At 34.9% G+C, this 15,657-nt stretch overlaps 2 protein-coding genes across 5 annotated transcripts; one reads left to right on the top strand and one right to left on the bottom strand.

Moving 5' to 3' along the window:
- Positions 1 to 204: 204 nt before the first annotated feature.
- LOC306880559 (regulator of microtubule dynamics protein 3-like) lies at positions 205 to 8,184 on the top strand. 2 transcript variants are annotated; one of them, XM_079434159.1, is made up of 12 exons: positions 205 to 574; positions 660 to 816; positions 2,036 to 2,176; positions 2,249 to 2,561; positions 3,306 to 3,408; positions 4,865 to 4,925; positions 5,011 to 5,086; positions 5,190 to 5,267; positions 6,528 to 6,626; positions 6,712 to 6,765; positions 7,608 to 7,688; positions 7,762 to 8,184. In XM_079434159.1, the coding sequence occupies exons 1-12, from the start codon at positions 415 to 417 to the stop codon at positions 7,846 to 7,848; spliced, it is 1,410 nt and encodes a 469-aa protein (XP_079290285.1). In that variant the 5' UTR covers positions 205 to 414; the 3' UTR covers positions 7,849 to 8,184. The 2 variants fall into 2 exon arrangements, with proteins under 2 accessions (XP_079290285.1, XP_079290286.1); XM_079434160.1 differs by having other exon boundaries at positions 210 to 574; positions 663 to 816.
- On the bottom strand, positions 7,986 to 13,425 carry LOC306880560 (DNA repair protein RAD51 homolog A-like). Of its 3 annotated transcripts, none has more exons than XM_079434161.1 (10): positions 13,368 to 13,423; positions 12,501 to 12,589; positions 12,282 to 12,419; positions 12,085 to 12,202; positions 11,916 to 12,007; positions 10,058 to 10,152; positions 9,865 to 9,978; positions 9,656 to 9,785; positions 8,808 to 8,929; positions 7,986 to 8,713 (listed from the first exon to the last, which is right to left on the bottom strand). In XM_079434161.1, the coding sequence occupies exons 2-10, from the start codon at positions 12,582 to 12,584 to the stop codon at positions 8,590 to 8,592; spliced, it is 1,017 nt and encodes a 338-aa protein (XP_079290287.1). In that variant the 5' UTR covers positions 12,585 to 12,589; positions 13,368 to 13,423; the 3' UTR covers positions 7,986 to 8,589. The 3 variants fall into 3 exon arrangements, with proteins under 3 accessions (XP_079290287.1, XP_079290288.1, XP_079290289.1); XM_079434162.1 differs by having other exon boundaries at positions 8,227 to 8,713; positions 12,501 to 12,592; positions 13,368 to 13,425; XM_079434163.1 differs by having other exon boundaries at positions 8,227 to 8,713; positions 13,271 to 13,372.
- Positions 13,426 to 15,657: the final 2,232 nt, after the last annotated feature.

Below are 15,657 nucleotides of genomic sequence, written 5' to 3'. Positions count from 1 at the left end.
ATGTTTTGAAATATTTCGCCATCTTGGAAAACTTATTTGTCAGTGACATAGACGACTGTAAAAAAAAGACAGTGACAGCTAATACAAATTATTTTTGAAGTCTAACTATTTTTTTCCATTTTTGTTTTACTGTGTATTTTAATTTTTTCTTTTTAAATACTATATAGTGCTGAATGCAGTTTCACTCCTCCGGTCCGCCAGGGTGCGCTACTGCGCTCTCTCACTCACAACAAACACTCGTGACATCTGCTGTCAAACGTGATGAGATTCAGATATTTAGTGTTGAAATAAATGGTCGAGAGTGAGAGGATGAGCCCGGAGCTGTGTTTATATCTCTAAATCATGAGAATAAAGAGGAATAACGTGACGGCGAGTTAGAGAAACGCAGATAGCGGAGGATACGGTCGGTAAACGATGAGCTGGCTCGGCAGGAGCGCAGTGATCGGTCTCGGTGTCGGTGTGACGATCGGCACCGGCCTGATCGCATTATTGATCATTAAAGAAGCTTTCAGGAGGAGAAACCGCCGCCGCCTGCTGCTACACAAGACGAGCTCCGCGTTACAGAACGAAATCGGTATGAACCAAAACACACCACATACTGTACATCATCAGTTTCTTGTGTGTATGACACTGATGTGTGTGTGTGTGTGTGTTTTCAGTAGACGCTGCGGTGAGCGGGTTGTCTCCTGAGCAGCAGGTGGAACTGAGGAAGACTCTGGATGAGGTGATGAAGAGCGTGTCCAGTCTGAGGAATGAGATCGCAGAGCTACGGGAGGGTCTGAGGGACATCAGCACCACCATCGCTGAAGATGTCAAGTGGGTCAACTCTTTCTTCTCATTTGATTCTTACGGTGACCGGATGCTCCTCGGTTTAACTCGTCATATGTAATGGTCACGCGACATGTAAACAAACCTGCGTGTCCACAGCAACGTGGAGATATCAGAAATAGGAATTATTAATACATTTTATTTTGAGTTAAGAATGAGACATTGTGACATTAAGACATATTATGATGTTATATGATATTATACACAATCTATAGACAACATTTGAATGCTGTTATTATCAGTATATATATAGACCTGCAAGAAAACATTTTATGCATCTATTAAATCTTATTTGTATTTAATATTTTGTAAATATTATTATTAGTTATATTCAGAGTTTGCGTGGTAACTGATTACATAATCAGATTCCAAAACTTAAGTACTTGTAATTAAATTAAATTACATTTTATAATACTCGTAATCAGACTTCAGTTACTTTTTATGGATTACATGATTATATATTATTCAATACATTTTTCATAATTTATTTGTTTCTCCCTAATTGCTTCTTCTGTTAAATTTTCCTTTCAAAACCCCCCAAAAAACTAAACTAAACAACATTAATTGCATCTTTATAATTAATCTTAATGGTATAGCCTATTAATGACTAATCAAACTGAAATTAAATGTTATAGCTTAATATACATGATAAATTCCCTAAAAGTCATATGGAGTCAAAGCTTTATTGACATGATTGTTAATCATTTACAGTATTTACAAAACATAAATGGAAATGTAATTATTAAAATAGATAACAGAGATGGTTAATTGGGTAAAGAGATACATAAAATGAAGAAGGAAATTAAATATGTACAAAAATCTTTACATTGTGCAGAATTGAATGTAATATAGGCATAAATAATAAATTATAATAAAGCTGTGCCTTTATCTTCATGTCTTTCTTAATTCAAAATAAAATGATAATTTATTAATAATCCCCATTTTTAATAAAGTTGTTGTTTTGGAGATGCAGGTTTATTTAGACATTAAACTCATGGCTGTGAGAAAAGGATGTTGTTCCCTCCTCATACGACCTCAAGGCCATGATTTGAGATGAATATGATCACAAGGTGGTCCGAACATCACCGTATATTATCTCTCTTGTCTCACCCAAACCTCTTAGTCATCTCACCTGGGCATCTCTGTCAGCTCAGTCTCATCTGAGTTTTCTTCTCCTCATCTGCCTCTGTTGTCTCTGTCCTTCCAGGAAGACTGTGGAGGAGAGTCAGAGATCACGGCGGCGGCGTACGCTCATGCCGAGGGAACGCTCTGAATCCATGAGCTCCAGCTCCATTTACTTCACCGCCAGCGCCGGGGTGGTCAGTCTCTGTGACGACAGCGAGGTCGGGTAAGTCTTGTGTGGCAGGATGCCGTGTATCTCTTGAGGCTGTGTTCGTTTCAGCAGTTCAGCTCTTCACAGGTACTCCACGGCCTATTCCAACGCTGAGTCCGACTACACGGACAGAGAGACGGATCGCGAGACGGATAAAGATGGTGAGGACGACGGGAGGGACTCTGAGGAGGAGAGCTGCGCCACAGTGCTCACGCTGAGACAGGACGATTCACAGGCTGAGGAAGAGGATGATGAAGATGCCGGGCTGATGGTGGGCTGTTTAGCAGACAGTCCCAGCCCTGAACTCGCCCTCCTGCTCGCCCAGTGTGATCTGCTGCACGCAGGGGATTCTGGGAAAAAAGCAGAGGGCTTCCAGCTGCTGATGGAGAACAGACCACTGGTGAGATATTTAATGATAACTGAAGAGATATATGTAAAAAGTTTTTTGATAATATTCAAAGTAAAAGCATTACTGTAACAATTTGCTTTTTTACTAACTTTTATGCATGAAATTGATTAAAAGTGACAGTAAAGGCAATCACACGTTTAAAAATATTTCTGTTTCAAATAAATACTGTTCTTTTTAACGTTCAATTCATTAAAAATATTAAGAAGCACAACTGTTTTCAACATTGATAATAAAAAGAAATGTTTCTCGAGCAGCAAATCAGTATATTAGAATGATTTCTGAAGGGTCATGTGACACTGAAGACTGGAGTAATGATGCTGAAAATCCAGCTGCGCATCACAGAAATTACATTTTAAAATATATTCAAATAGAAAACTTATTTCAAATTGCAATAAGATTTCCCAATATTATTCTTTTTACTGTATTTTTAATCAAATAAGTGCATCCTTGGTTAGCAGAAGAGACTTTTTAAGTATATAAAAATCTTATCAGTCCCCAACTTTTATAATATTTATAATTTTATATATAATTTAGTTAGAATTTGTATTTAGTATTAAGTTATAAATGTAAAATTAAATACATTCAAATTCATATTATTTTACAGTGTATATAAGAGTGAAGTTTTGAAGCAAGTGACATGTATTTTATAAGACCGCAAATAGATACAGAATTCCAAATAAAGTTAAATCATTTCAGTTGTGATTAAATAGTGTTTGTTTGTGTATGTGTGGTCAGTATGCTGATAACGTGGAGTTTATGTGGCGACTGGCTCGCGGCTACAGCGACATGTGTGAGACGGCAGACAACAGAGAAGAAAAGAGAAACTACGCTGGGCAAGGTGAGGAAATATCTACGGAAGCCCGTTTCCGCCACTGAATAAAAAATAAAAAAAAACATTATTGCGACCTTTTTCTCTCGCAATTCTGACTTTTTTTCTCACAATTCTGACTTTTTTTCTCACAATTCTGACATTTTTTCTCACAATTCTGACTTTTTTTCTCACAATTCTGACATTTTTTCTCACAATTCTGACTTTTTTTCTCACAATTCTGACATTTTTTCTCACAATTCTGACTTTTTTCTCACAATTCTGACTTTTTTCTAACAATTCTGACTTTTTTCTCACAATTCTGACTTTTTTTCTCACAATTCTGACTTTTTTCTCACAATTCTGACTTTTTTCTAACAATTCTGACTTTTTTCTCACAATTCTGACTTTTTTCTCACAATTCTGACTTTTTTCTAACAATTCTGACTTTTTATCTCACAATTCTGACTTTTTTCTAACAATTTTGACTTTTTATCTCACAATTCTGACTTTTCTCTCGCAATTCTGACTTTTTTTCTCACAATTCTGACTTTTTTCTCACAATTCTGACTTTTTTTCTCACAATTCTGACTTTTTTCTAACAATTCTGACTTTTTATCTCACAATTCTGACTTTTTTCTAACAATTTTGACTTTTTATCTCACAATTCTGACTTTTTATCTCGCAATTCTGACTTTTTTTCTCACAATTCTGACTTTTTATCTCACAATTCTGACTTTTTTTCTCACAATTCTGACTTTTTTCTCACAATTCTGACTTTTTATCTCACAATTCTGACTTTTTTCTAACAATTCTGACTTTTTATCTCGCAATTCTGACTTTTTTCTCACAATTCTAACTTTTTATCTCACAATTCTGACTTTTTTCTCGCAATTCTGACTTTTTTCTCACAATTCTGACTTTTTATCTCGCAATTCTGACTTTGTATCTCGCAATTCTGACTTTTTTCTTGCAATTCTGACTTTTTTTCTCGCAATTCTGACTTTTTTCTTGCAATTCTGACTTTTTTCTTGCAATTCTGACTTTTTATCTCACAATTCTGACATTTTATTTCAATTTCGACATCAATTCAGAATTGTGAGATATAAACTCGCAATTGCGAGTTAAAGTCCAGTTTTGAGGGGGTAAAAAAGTCAGAATTGTGAGTTTATATCTCGCAGTTCTGAGTTTGTCTCAGAATTCCGACTTTTTAACTCGCAATTCTGAGAAAAAAAGTCAGAACTGTGAGATAAAAAGTCGCAATATCCTTTTTTATTTTTTATTTAGTGGCGGAAACGGGCTTCCATAAATATCACAAAAAATGGGGCACACTTCCTAACATCATGCTTTGTGAGAAAAAGGCTTACAAAAGCTTGGAAACAGCCCCTCCTGAGTGTTGAGGGAGCATTACATGCTACATAAAGACATGAAACACAGCTTATAATATACTGTACCTGCACTGACCTTTGACCTTTTGACACTGCAGGTCATAATGTGGCAGAGGCAGCGCTGACGAGGAATGGACTGAGCGCTGATTGTCACAAGTGGTATGAAAACACCACACAATCATTCATCATTACTGTATGAAATGAGTTTTAATGTCTGTAGTTAATAATATGTCTGCACTCTCAGGTTTGCCATCCTCGCGCACTTGTCTTCACAGTACGACAGCATTCACGGAAAACTGAAAAGCGGTCGAGTACTGAAGGTGAGCCCGTGAGGCTTTATGGTCAGTATTGCAGATGAACCTGAGTGTCTTCTTTCGTGAGTCGTGTGTTTAATGACTGTGTTTGTTCTGGATGTACCGACAGGAGCATTTGGACCGAGCTTTGGCTCAACGTGATGATGATCCCATCTGTTTCTATCTGCTCGGCCGCTGGTGTTTAGAGGTCAGATCTGGCTGCTAAAACAAAGCCGACAGTCTCCGTAATAATTCATAGTGCCTGCTAATCCTCCCTGGACAAAAAATTAATAGGATTACAAACAAAAGTGTTTTGTTCATCAAAGTAATCTTCACAACTGAACACCACTTTTATGAATTTTGAAGCCCAAATAAAGTCAATGGTCACAGTACACATTTTTTTTAACCCTCTGATGCTCTTCGCCAACAAAAATTTACGTTTTTTTTTCCAGAATTGTTTATTTGATCGGAATGGAACTAAACTTGGTACTGGTTTTGGCATTTGCTATGTAAACACTGGAAAAAATCATGGACAAGATTCAAAATGGTTAAATGGCCCTGAAAAAAAAACTCGTGACTGCATTGTAAATTAATGGGAAACAATTTAATCTAGTGGACACTTACTGAAGATAGCACTCTCAAATTTGAAACACAACTTGTTTAGATTTATGGCTTTGATTTCCTCTCAGTTTTAGAGTAAAACGTGTTTCAATATGTATTTCATATAAAATGTGAAAGTTTAAACTTCTAACTTTTTTAACTTTTTTTTCACTTAAGCAATAATCTACCAAGTGCCTTCTTTAAAAATAGATCAAACTCAAAATTTACAACAGTTTAACTTGGAAATTAAATTTTCAGGTCTATGCTCAAAAAGCGGTTTAACATGTAAACATGGATTATAAATACTGCATAAATATAATTTAGTACTATAAAATCCCATAAAAATACAAAATAATATATAAAAATATTATTGAAGCAAAATATAGTACATTAATTTATTAATTTAAAAAAAGTTCTGTCATTATTGACCGGGATTTGAGAAGCACCAGAGGGTTAAAGCAGAAGTTTATAATATCTTAATATATCCATGCCTTATAGTCCCCTTTAGCAGATTAAAGCTAGGCAAATAATATAGATTACATTTTGTGACAATATAAACCTGTGAGGAGTTTTGCAGATGAGTTCACCTGTTCGGTGTGATGATGTTTAATGTCATCAACAACCTCTTTAGTCCCATTTAGACACTTGTTAGCAACTGCCTTTTTTAAGACAAGTAAAAAAAAAATCACAAGTGAGTATTACTAATGCATTTTATAAAACAGGAAAATATCTTGAGCTAATTCTGGGATCTAAAGTAAAAAACAGAATCTAAAGTAAAAAAAAAAAAAAGTGAATCGCTGATGTTAACAAATGACCCATAATATCTGTGGGATGCACATGTGTGTGTGTGTGTGTGTGTGTGTTGAAGGTGAGCTCTCTGGGTTGTTTGGAGAGGAAAACTGCTGCCACGCTTTATGAAACTCCTCCCACATCCTCACTGAATGAAGCTCTGGAGAACTTCCTCAAGGTAAAGACGAGTCTTGTGTACACCGACAACAACTGAGAAGACTCATTAAACTCATGCTAATGTTTCTGATTTGTCTGATCTCTAGGCAGAGGAGTTAAATCCAGGCTTCTCCAAAACAGTTCGCCTTTATATCGCCAAGGTAATGTACTGTCTATAATGGGTGTATTCTTCAACGTGTCATTCTGTTAAGACAGGCACTACAAGTGAAGAGGGTCATTTTTAATTTTTAAAATAATAGATATCACCATACTTTCCCCGTTGATTAAAAACAGTACAACAAGAAAATTATTTTATATTACATGTCAGAACGTTGTTTTTTTTGTTTTTTTATGTAAATAATGCATTATCTTATTTAATACACACCATTTTGTATACATTTCCAAAACAGAAATCTAAACATTGGAGAAAGTCAGGTTTAAAATTTGTTTCATTTTGTTGACATATTGAGGGGGTTTTGGATATGTATTTCATCACTCCATAAATACCCTCAACACCCAGAAAAAAAAAAATATATATATATTTTTTAGGAATCAAATGTTTTTTTTTTGTTTGTTTTTTTTGTCAAATCAAAAATAAGGCAAGTTATATATAAACAAGGTGCAAGGTGGTGTAGGTGCTATTTAAGTGGCGATTAAGATTGTTGATCTTGAAGACCTTGAAATATCAGTTTCAGGATGATGACACACTGACTTTTAGTGAGACGCACTGCTTCTGTTTCTCAAATGTCTGTTCTGGAAAAGTTTCGTGAACGGTTACGAAGTTTTGCGGTTACGAATTGCTTTAAGGCAGCAACAAATGCACATGTAGAGCTGTATTTACCACAGCGAATTACACTCACTGAACTGTAGGGGACTCCAAAGTCCCAAAAATACACAAAACAATGGTTTTACCTGCAGTGCGTTTCCTTAAAGGAACCGTTTACACAAAAATTATTATTCTGCTCCTTGGAAAACAATGCATTGTATATCCCGTTGTTTACAGTGTCATAAGGAGCTAGGAAACATGTCAGAGGCCAGAAACTGGGTCCAGTTAGCTCTGAGCACACCAGCCGGAGCAAATGAGGTAAGCGTGCTCTTCATAGTTTGAGTATTGCTGATTTTAAGTTTTTAGTCTCAGATGAATTTTGTTTCTTCAGGATTCTGACAGCGCAGCTTTACAGCTGGAGCTGAAGGCTTTGATTGACAGCACAACTGACCAATCTAGAAGCAGTATGAATAATTAGGGTGGAGTCTAATGCTGTCATCTAGTCTTTATGCATTTTACCTGGTATGTGCTCTATTTATTTAACGTCGTTTGCAGATGTGCATTAAAACATATTTTCAGTAATCTCAAGAACTTCTAAATATTATATATTCAAATTGTTCACGTATCTCCTTCACAAAACACTGCATTTTATTCCTTACAAAAGATGAAGGTAACTCATTCCTAATTTTTTATATTTAAACATGCTGTGTGAAATTAAGCATTTCATTGTTTCATCGATTACAAAATGACTGTTTGATTTCGTTTTGATATGTGAATTCCTGAAATATGACAATAAAATGTCAGTTATCTCGTATTTTGCTGTTTTTCAATGGTTTTAACTGATGGTATCATGCAGAAAAATGCACTTTAATTACTTCAACAGATAAAACACTTTAATTGTTTTATGTACAAGAAAAAGTTTGTCCAGACAAAACAAACAAATAAAACAAAAGATACATATATAACAACTAGTATAGAGGAGGCTGACATTACAGTAAAGAGCAAATAATTACACCAGCTCAAATCACTCAGATCCATCAATCTGCATATATGTAAATTAACCATGAATTTCACTCTGAAGGATTCATTCTCTTTCCAAAATCTTTTCGATTAGTTCCAGACTAAATAATATGTGTCCACATTTCAATCATTTTACAGGAGTCTTTTCTCTGGCTGATGGCCTCATATCATCCGCTCCGGTTCTGTGGCTGGTATCATTTCAGTCTTTAGCGTCACCCACTCCATCAGCATTAATGGCAAACATTGCCTCCGCCTCAGGCAAACATGGAGAGTCATAGATCTTACATATCCGCGTCTCTCCTCGACCCTTTCGCAGGTATAATCTACAAGAGAGACAGAGAATTGAGATATTATTCATCTGTAGAGTATGAGCGTATCAGTCAGCGATCATGATCATCATCCAATGCCAAGTTTTACCGAGTAGTCGAGGCGTGTGCTAGAATATTTCCTCCAATCGGCTTCTTGGGATCTGCTGAAAACATGGCCGCTCCATCCACCTGTGCTACCACCTGGTTACTGATGACAACGGCTACACCAAACTACAAACCAGATTTAAAAGAACACAAGATATTTAGAAAATATTTCCATGAACTCACATCATATACATGTCATATAAGTCAAGTCATATTTATTGCTTTATACAATACAATGCTTTGCAACATAAAAAAATCTTTCCAGTAATAAACAGGAAAACAACAGTAAAGTTCCAAAAATGCAAAACTTTTGAAACAATGACAACAGTGTCATTTTCAAGACAAACAGGGTTACATTTACATTCTTTTTGTTATTCGCAATAAAATATAATTTTTCTTTAATTCAGCCAGAGCTAGTTGCTAAAGTAATTTGTGAAAATCTTTTAATTTATTAAACAATCTACTACATTTACTTACCATTACAATTAAATATGTAATGTTTATGTTTTAATATTTGGAAATAATGAAGCCAATAGACAATTTAACAATACATATATATATATATATATAGCCAATGGATAGTTTAGGGCAATGAACTTCCAACTGTATTTTAATAAATGCTGCCTAAAAAAAAAAAAAAGCAACATGAAGTGTAGTTTTTATTATATTTGAGAAAATTCAGGTTTCTTTGTCTTGTGGACTGTATGTAAATATATTGTGCAGCTTCAGAATAATTTAATATTTCATATTGAATAAGTTTTTAATAACAATAATCTAGATTCTACAAGGAGTTTGTAAACTTCTGAATGGCTCAGATCATAAAACAGCACGTGTGTGACGTCTCATTTTTACCTCATCAGCAAGACGGAGCAGCATGCGTAGAAACCGCCCCAGATGGCCCTGACGGGCAGCCAGCTCTCCTCGGCCGGAGTAATCTGTCCTGTACAATGCAGTAGCGCTGTCTACTATCAGCAGAGCGTATCTGGACAGAGATGGAGGGTATTTCAACACATGGAGCTAATGGAGTCTGGAGTCAGTTTCTGGCTGGATGTGTGTGTTACCTGGACTCTGCCATCATAGCGGAGGCCTGATACAGCAGCTGTGTTTGATGGTCCGTGTTGAAGGCTCTGGCATACGCCACATTATCCAGCACATCGCTGCCCACCAGCCCATACCTGACACAGCAAACACAGTTCATTTCTGACGTTTAGCACACAACAGAAAAAAAAAAAGTGTTTTTAAAGCGACTCTGACCTCTCAGCTACAGCCAACAGTCTCTCTGGACGGAAGGTTCCTTCGGTGTCGATGTACATGGCTTTTCCTTCTCCACCACCCTGATCTATGGGCAGCTGAAATGCAAAGTTCATATTTTAACACTGTAAAGCTGACATGAAATAAAAGTCAGAGTCATATATTGTACAAACATAGTGATTTCTATATACATGCTATACCAGGGATCCTCAAATCTGGACCATTCCTGCAGAGTTTAGCTCTAACCCTAATCAAACACATATGAGCATGTTAATCAGTCTTCAAGATCATTAGAAAATCACAGGTAGGGGAGTTTGATCAGGGTTGGAGCTAAACTCTGCAGCAGATTGGACCTCCAGGGAAAGATGAGGAACCCATACAATAGCGTTTATTGTACCCTTAGACAGAAACAGAATCTAAAATAAAAGCATTAATATGTAGTATCATATTTGATACATCAGGCTTTTATGGCTTTCATACTGTGATACTGGAGAATATGTAGCTCAAACCTAAGGAAAAAAACACTTCAGTTTTATCCAGAGGCCCAAACTTAGCAAAAATATGCAGTTTAGTGTAGCTGATAATATTTATATGACCAAAAATTAAGATTAAATTCTAATAGCTTGTAATGTAAATCAATGAGATCTTTATACTGTAACAGTATTGCAGACTACTACATAAAATGCATATAAATATCAGTTGTCCCTATATGTGACCCTGGACCACAAAACCAGTCTTAAGTCGCTGGGGTATATTTGTAGCAGTAGCCAAAAATACATTGTATGGGTCAAAATGATCAATTTTTTCTTTTATGCCAAAAAGATATTAAGTAAAGATCATGTTCCATGAAGATATTTTGTAAATTTCTTACCGTAAATATAGCAAAACTTCATTTTTTGTAATATGCATTGCTAAGAACTTAATTTGGACAACTTTAAAGGTGATTTTCTCAATATTTTAATTTTATTTGCACCCTCAGATTCCAGATTTTCAAATAGTTGTATCTCGGCCAAATACTGTCAGATCATAACAAACCATACATCAATGGAAAGCTTATTTATTCAGATGATGTAGAAATCTCAATTGACATTGAAAATTTTTTATTGTTTTGTGGTCCAGGTTCACATATCTCCCAGTAATGTTTAATAGTAAGATGATATTTAAATGTTTAGCTTTATGATCAGAACAGTGTAATGCAATGCAATGATGATTGAGTTCCTCAAAAGCCTGATGGACGATATTTGATACTCACATTTAACATGAATGTTTAAACATATGATTTATGGATAATCAAATAAATCTAGGGCTGCTTCAGTCTAGTAAATAGTCATCTTGAAATATAACTAACAATATAAAATATATAATTGTTTATTTTATAAAAATCTGTACATTTCAAATTTTTTGATGTCTCTTATGTTCACCAAGGCAGCATTAATTCTACCAAAACACAGTAAAAGCAGTAATACTGTGAAATATTAGTACAATTTAAAATGACTATTTTCTAGTTGAATAGATTTTATAAAGGAATTTCATTCTTGTGATGCAAAGCTGAATTGTCAGCATCATTACCCTTGTATTCAGTGTCAAATGATCCTTCAGAAATCATTTTAATATGGTAATTTGCTGGTTAAGAAACATTTCTGATTATTATCAATGTTAAAACAGTTGTGCAGCTTCATATTTCTGTAGAAACCGAATATATATAAAATTATTTTACGAAAAAAAACGTTCAAAACAGCATTTAACTGAATTTTTTTTTTTTTTTTTTTTTACATTTTACACATCTTTGCCACTTTGGATCAATTTACTGTGTCCTTGCTGAATTAAAGTATTCTTAATAAATAAATAAATAAAGTTTTACCTGGCAGGTAACGGCCAGTGTGTGACACAGCTGTGTCTTTCCTGTGCGAAACTCGCCGAACATCTCAGTGATGGATCCCGTCTCGATTCCTCCTGCACAACACAGACACACAAAATTCAGTCAGGAGATTATAGCACATTATTATCTGACAGACAGTTCAGTGTCGCACCCTGCAGGAGTTTATCAAGCTCTTTGGATCCTGTGGAGATCTGGATGATCTCAGCTCTGCGCTGGTGGAACTCAGTCGCTGTGGTGAAGCCCATGGGAACCATCTTAGCTGCCTCCGTCTGTTAGTTAAAGAATTAAAAGTTGGCTCACGTCACTAACACACAGAATCAGTGATAGCAATGGTGACCGAGGTCTCACCAGGATCTTGTCGGCTTTGGCTTCGCTGATTCCTTTGATGTTCAGCAGCTCTTTCTTGGGCGCGTACGTTACAGCCTCCACGGTGTGAAAACCACCATCCTCCAGCTTCTTGATGTCGCTGCTGCTGATGCCACATTGCTGCCGAGAGATTTACAACATCAGCACCACGAAAAGACATTCAATGAGTGTTTGTGTTTATATCTGAAGCAGCAGTCATACCTCCAGACGTGAAACCGGTTGTGGCCCAAAACTTTCTTCCTCCTCAACTTCTGCCTCCACCCGGGACGCATTCCTCATAGCCATATTTACTGCTTCATAACATGACACACTATCAGTTTAACAATCTGTGTGAAAAACTGCTGGAAACATTTGGGTCGCACTGTTTGTTTACATCTAAACCAAACACTTAACGTGCATGGCTCTAAACAAATGCATTTAGTAAAAACACTAAATTAGGATTCACAACACTAAACTATAGAAATATAGTTCAGTGGTTCACACTATGATTGACAATTATTGTTTTAATGACTTTTCCCAGAGGTCTGTAACCATTAACGTTAGATTAGGATTTACAAATAAATAAATGAACAAAACATGATATTATACATGTCTGGACATGCAGCAAGGTATAATATGAAACATAAAAGTATAGTATTAATACATTAACAACCCTTAAGTCGATGGTATCAGGTGGTAATACCACAGTATTTTGAGATACAGCAGAGTTTTCCAAAGAATACCGTGGTATTATTAAAAGTACCATGGTATTCCAATCGGACACAGTGTTTTCTAAGAATCAAAAGGACAATCGGCAAATTAAGTAAACAAAACAACAACTATTTATGAGTCAATTGCTAATAATGTGGGATATTAATTTATTAATCAGTCTGATAATGTGTTAGAAAACCGCAGAAAAAACACAAACAAACATCCTATCGAGCTCTAATCGTCACAGACACACAATGTAAAGGCCTCAAACATGTCCTCACACTAAAAATCATATAAACGTGTCAATATACTCATGTAGAAGTGCAAATATTTCATTGATTAAATCTTTAAGATGGTGATTATTGTTTAGTCACTCACCCGCTAAACTGCAGCTCCTCAGTCTGAACTTTCCCGCGTGCCGCCGTCAGGAGCCCACGTCACGGACGTCATCACGTCATTGACCTTTCATAACCTCATAATCAGTATCATTTTTGGAATTTATTTTTAAAAATATATTCGAAAGATGATATGTGAGGACATTTAAAATAATCCCCCCCCCATTCAATGTTTTTTTTTATATTTTGCATAACACCATACTACGCTATGTTAAAGTTTTTGTTTACAAAACATATGTGCAGTGCTGGGAAGGTTACTTTTAAAATGTATTTCACTACAGATTACAAAATACATGCTTTAAGAAGTAATCAATAATGTATTTCATTAGATTACTCAGGTTTAGTAACTTAATCTAAATACTTTGAATTAAGCTAAAAACCACGAGAGAAATGCATTACGCGAATGACTTTCTGAATATTAAATATTTAGGCTATTATATAATTAATTAATTAAATAATTTATTTATTATATATTTAAATATTAAATTAAGAAACTACATTAAAATTCAAAGTAATCACTTTGGTAATCTAAAATAGCCTATTTTTCGGTTGTAACTGTAATTTGACTACCACCTATTTAAAATGTAATTATAACGAAATACAGTTACTCATATTTTGTATTTTAAATACGTAATTAAACGTATTTAAAAATACACACACACACACACATAATAAACATACAAAGTACACACACACACACACATAATAAATATACACAGTACACACACACACACACACACACACACACATAATAAATATACACACACACAAGGCCGTAACCAGGGTTTGAAAATAAGTGAGGTCCGAAGTAAGGTGTTAAGAATTGTGCTATAATAACACCCACAAATGTACTACATATAGCCTAAACGTCAAAATAGACAGACATGTAGATGATTGTGAAATATTTTTTATTCAATATAATGTTTTACATGTTACAAACTATTTACAGGCTATTTGCTATAGTGTTTCTCTGTGTGTGTGTGTGTGTGTGTGCGCGCGTGTTTGTGTGTGTGTGTGTGTGTGTGTGTGTCTTTCAATTTAGGCTTTTTTTTAAGAAATACATCTAATGTATTTTGCCGGAACCTTTTTGCCATTCTACACTCTCTCTGTTCTGTCTGTTTTGGAGGATAAACATTGTTAAATTAGACCTTCTTTATTGCATCACAATGGGTTATGTAACAATACTGATTACTGTAATAGATTTCCATAATAAACATTGCTATATGGATAAGTAATAATAACTTTGGCTGTGCTCTAATGCAGTGGTTGTCAACTGGTTAGGCCATTGAACCCACATTTTACCATGGACATTAAGCTGCGACCCTTTTTTTTTGGAAATTGACATATATATATATATATATATATATATATATATATATATATATATATATATATATGCCGTCTGAAAATTTCTTCTAGAATGATCATTTTTATCAAGCTCGTATATTTAAGTTCAGTAATTTCACTTAAATGACAATTAAAATGACCTATTAATTGACATTTAAGTGAAATTACTGAACTTAAATATACGAGCTTGATAAAAATGTCCATTCTAGAAGAAATTTTCAGATGGCACTTAGAGGCTTTTGCATATATATATATAAAAATATATAAATGTACACACATGCACACTGTATATAAGAAAATGCACATACTGATGAGAATGAGGTATAAGGTAACAGGTAAAGGTAAGGTAGCAGTTCCAAAACAGTTTTTGTTAATAAGTTGGTATGTGATGAGACCACAGTCATTTAGAAATACATTACAAAAAACACAGTGAAAATAAAGTGGCATTTTGAGGGTTAAGGTCTGTTACCATGGTAAATTTGCGGTGTAATTGAAGAGTGCGCGCAACCAGCACAGTATGACTGACAGGACTGGAAAGTTCTTTTTTTTTTTTTTTTTTTTTTTTAGGTGAGGGAATTTTTATTTTATAACAAGTTATAAAAATAACGTTAGAATAATGACACCGACATAAAACTTGACAACATCTCATTTGACCGTAGATACTGAATGAGGAAAAAGCGTTTTTCTCAGGTAGGCCTACTGATAGAAGAGTCAACCGCACTGTAAAAAAAATCTGTAAATTTACAAGGAAATTTAACAGTAAATTGCTGTTTTCATACAATAACAGTACGTTACTGTTTTTTGCAATGCATTGTGGGACAAGATGACCAGCAACAGTAAGACACTGTTATTTAACAGCATAATACCATATTTTCCCTTGTACGTGCGCATAGGATGACATCTTAGTTTATCTGCATGAGGTAATT

This window comes from Barbus barbus (assembly GCF_936440315.1).
Source record: "Barbus barbus genome assembly, chromosome: 14".
Taxonomy (NCBI): Eukaryota; Metazoa; Chordata; class Actinopteri; order Cypriniformes; family Cyprinidae; genus Barbus; species Barbus barbus.
This window is presented reverse-complemented; position numbering and strand designations above follow the sequence as displayed.

Coding starts and splice junctions, on each gene's coding strand:
- LOC306880559 (XM_079434159.1), top strand. CDS start 415: ATGAGCTGGCTCGGCAGGAGCGCAGTGATCGGTCTCGGTGTCGGTGTG. Junction 817..2,035: donor ACCATCGCTGAAGATGTCAA/GTGGGTCAACTC, acceptor CTGTCCTTCCAG/GAAGACTGTGGAGGAGAGTC. Junction 6,766..7,607: donor TTCGCCTTTATATCGCCAAG/GTAATGTACTGT, acceptor CGTTGTTTACAG/TGTCATAAGGAGCTAGGAAA.
- LOC306880560 (XM_079434162.1), bottom strand. CDS start 12,584: ATGGCTATGAGGAATGCGTCCCGGGTGGAGGCAGAAGTTGAGGAGGAA. Junction 9,979..10,057: donor CTGTTGGCTGTAGCTGAGAG/GTCAGAGTCGCT, acceptor TTGCTGTGTCAG/GTATGGGCTGGTGGGCAGCG. Junction 9,786..9,864: donor GCTATGATGGCAGAGTCCAG/GTAACACACACA, acceptor ATCTCTGTCCAG/ATACGCTCTGCTGATAGTAG.